This window comes from Frankliniella occidentalis, unplaced genomic scaffold (assembly GCF_000697945.3).
Source record: "Frankliniella occidentalis isolate FOCC.00 unplaced genomic scaffold, Focc_3.1 Scaffold3432, whole genome shotgun sequence".
NCBI classification, from domain to species: Eukaryota; Metazoa; Arthropoda; class Insecta; order Thysanoptera; family Thripidae; genus Frankliniella; species Frankliniella occidentalis.
The window spans coordinates 7,583-10,370 of NW_026270491.1; the positions used below are offsets into that span (position 1 = coordinate 7,583).

The 2,788-nt window shown below is 52.7% G+C and overlaps 1 protein-coding gene across 1 annotated transcript; it reads right to left on the bottom strand.

Annotated features, from left to right (window-relative positions):
- Positions 1 to 38: 38 nt before the first annotated feature.
- Positions 39 to 2,715, bottom strand: LOC113209340 (myelin regulatory factor; the record flags this gene model as incomplete). Its single annotated transcript, XM_052276573.1, is given in 8 exon segments — positions 39 to 167; positions 279 to 350; positions 460 to 740; positions 930 to 1,148; positions 1,246 to 1,446; positions 1,658 to 1,862; positions 2,221 to 2,399; positions 2,581 to 2,715. Coding segments are annotated over 8 exon segments (1,406 nt in total), but the record flags the coding sequence as incomplete, so codon positions are not given.
- Between the last annotated feature and the right edge of the window lie 73 nt (positions 2,716 to 2,788).

Consider the following 2,788-nt stretch of genomic DNA (forward strand, 5'->3'; position numbering starts at 1 on the left):
TTATAGTTCAAGTTTATTATTTTGGCAGTGGCACTCACAGTATGCTCGGTGCGATGGTGGTCAGCTTCTTGCTGTACGGCGTCGCCCCCGACTTGTAGCGCATCTTGGAGGGCCTGGGCGTGCTCAAGGCGGGAGGGTGAGTCTGCGTTTGAATAACGGTCTGCCGGCTGGACGATCAAGCAATCAACAATCAATCCATCAGTCAATGTATAGCTTTAAGCTTTACTACTATTTAATTTTTCAATTTTTTGTTAAAATGCATTGAGTTCAAAGCGTACCTGATTGGAATGTCGTAGTTGTCATTTCGTTTCTGGAACTCTAGGAAGTACAGTGTGGCCATCGCAACTAAACTGTAGGCAAAACACGAAAGGAATATGAGGTCAAGGATTGCTACTTAAATAATGAGGGAAATGCACAGAACGAAATCGGTGCTTTGTCGGCCATCGGCCCTGGACCCACCAGAAGGCGATGATCAGCACCAGGATGACGATGGTGCTCTGGATGAGTTTGTTGGAGCAGAGGACGCCGTCGGTGAACGAGGCGAAGGAGCCCGTCTTGCTGGAGCGACTGGGCCGGATGGACACACTGGAGGACACGGACTTGAGGCTGTCCAGCCTCTCCAGGCGTTTGAGGTTGAGTCGCCTGTTCATCCTCTCCAGCTCGTCGATGCGCGTCTCCAGGTTGTCCGTCACCTTGCAGAGCTCCTTCACCGCACCCACGTTCTCCATGAATAACCGTTCCTGGAAAAAATAAATTAAACGGCTTGTTATTTTAGATACTAATCAACCCAAGGTTCGCGTCATCTTCAGATCGGTCGTGCAATCTCTTTAAAAATAACTCGATGGCAAGTTTCTTCTAACACTGCACAAGTTTCCCAGAAATATTTTATCGGAAAAATTAGAATCCCTCCGCGCACTTGCACCCCTCACCTTGTTGACGACCAGGAAGTTGTCCAGGCGGGCCCCGTTGGGCAGGACGACGTCGCCGGCCGAGGTGACGGCCTCGGGCAGGATGCTCTCCACCTGCTGGGCGATGACGCCCGTGTTCTGGCTGCTGGGCAGCCCCGCGTGGCGCGCGAACTCGTCGGTGTAGCGGTAGTGCACCACGCGGATCTGCTGCACGTTGCGGAGCTGCTTCCTCGTGTCGCACTGTACCCGCCAAATTCAAATTTTCGTGTTTTCGGTTTGCTCTACAGCGCTGTATTTCACTTTATTCTTCATCATTATTTTCATCTGCTGCACTGACCTCCTGGATGGCCTCCTTGGCCCTGAGGTCGCTGGGCTGGATGACGTGGCCGGTGATGCGCAGGTTGCCGTGCACCGTGAGGGCCTCCTCGGGCCGGTCCGTGTTGATGCCGCACTTGCCCGTGTGGTAGATCGAGTCCGACACGGAGCCCTTCTGCCAGCACAGCTCCGCGTCGCTCTCGAACTGGCCCGGGTTCGACGCCTGGAGGAAACAAAAACGTTTATGACCGTCAACACCACGTGACCACCACGTCGGGTAGGTGCGTTCAAGATCATCATCATTGGAGTGATTCCCCATGATATTTTTACCCCGGGAGATAAATATCATTGGGGTCCATGTGAACTCTTTATGGTGATAGTGAACCTAATGGGAGGCCGTGATATTTTTACCCCATCCTGTAACGACCGCTTACCCGGACGATGATCCTCTCGGAGTTGTGCGCCACGACGGGGTAGGCGTTGCCGTCGGCGCAGTGCGCGTGCAGCCCGACCACCAGGTAGAAGTACCTCTGGTCGGGGTTGGGCTTGCCCTTCTTGCGCATGTTGTTGCTCGTGGTCTCGCTGAAGTGCAGCCGGCCCACCGTCTTCTTCACCGACTCGTCCGGCCGGAGCTCCACCCTTGAGAGTCAGTACCAGGCAAACATAGTGCAGTCAGTCAGGGTGAACCTCGAAAGGCAATAACACAAGGCCATCGATAGGGTGGGGATCGAGAAGGCGTCAACATAGGTAACGTTAGTATTATTCCACCCAATATTCGATAAAAATGTATACTGTTAAGTGCCTAAGTGCCTAAATAAGTGCCAATTTTGAATATCAATTTTTTTCCAGGAAAGTAATTATTGAAAAATTTGAAATATTTTTCGAAAAATTGTTAAAGATGAAACTTTTTAGTTAGAAGATGTTACTAAACTTCTTGAAATACTTTACTGGAAAATAAAAATCGGTTGAACGTGCCGGATCCGGGTCGAGTACTCACTGCACGGGGTGGAAGGCCCTCTTGGACCGGTCGCTCTGCGACTGCTCCACCTTGATGGTCTGCGCCGTGGCCTCCGTCTTGACGCCGTAGAAGTGCAGCTGCCACGACAGGATCTTCTGGATGCTGGACTCGGCCCGGACGAACTGGGCGTCGCCGTGCAGGCGGACGTGGCAGGTGATCTGCGCAAACAGGGGGGAGCGTTGAAGAGAGTTGAGCGCGGGACGCCCGGAGGGTAGGCCACCCATCGCCCCCCAGGCCAGGCCCCCATTATCTTTATTCGCAGTCGTTAAAAACGAATCGACTCTGCGGTCTGATTATTCGCAGTCGTAAAGGAGCGCGTGCGGTCGCGGTCGGTCTCACCTGAAAGTGATTCTTCTTCTGACAGACGAAGGCGTCGTCCGCGTTGGAGAAGTTGAAGCCTTTGTCCGCCACCACCTGGTACTTGGGCGCCGGTCTGGGAACACGTTCAAGGACCGCCATAAGTGCTGTGGAGACGGTGGCTCGGCAGACGGGAGTAGGGATTTTAAAGTTCGAAATTTTCCAGAAGAAAATGGAAAAAATTAACATA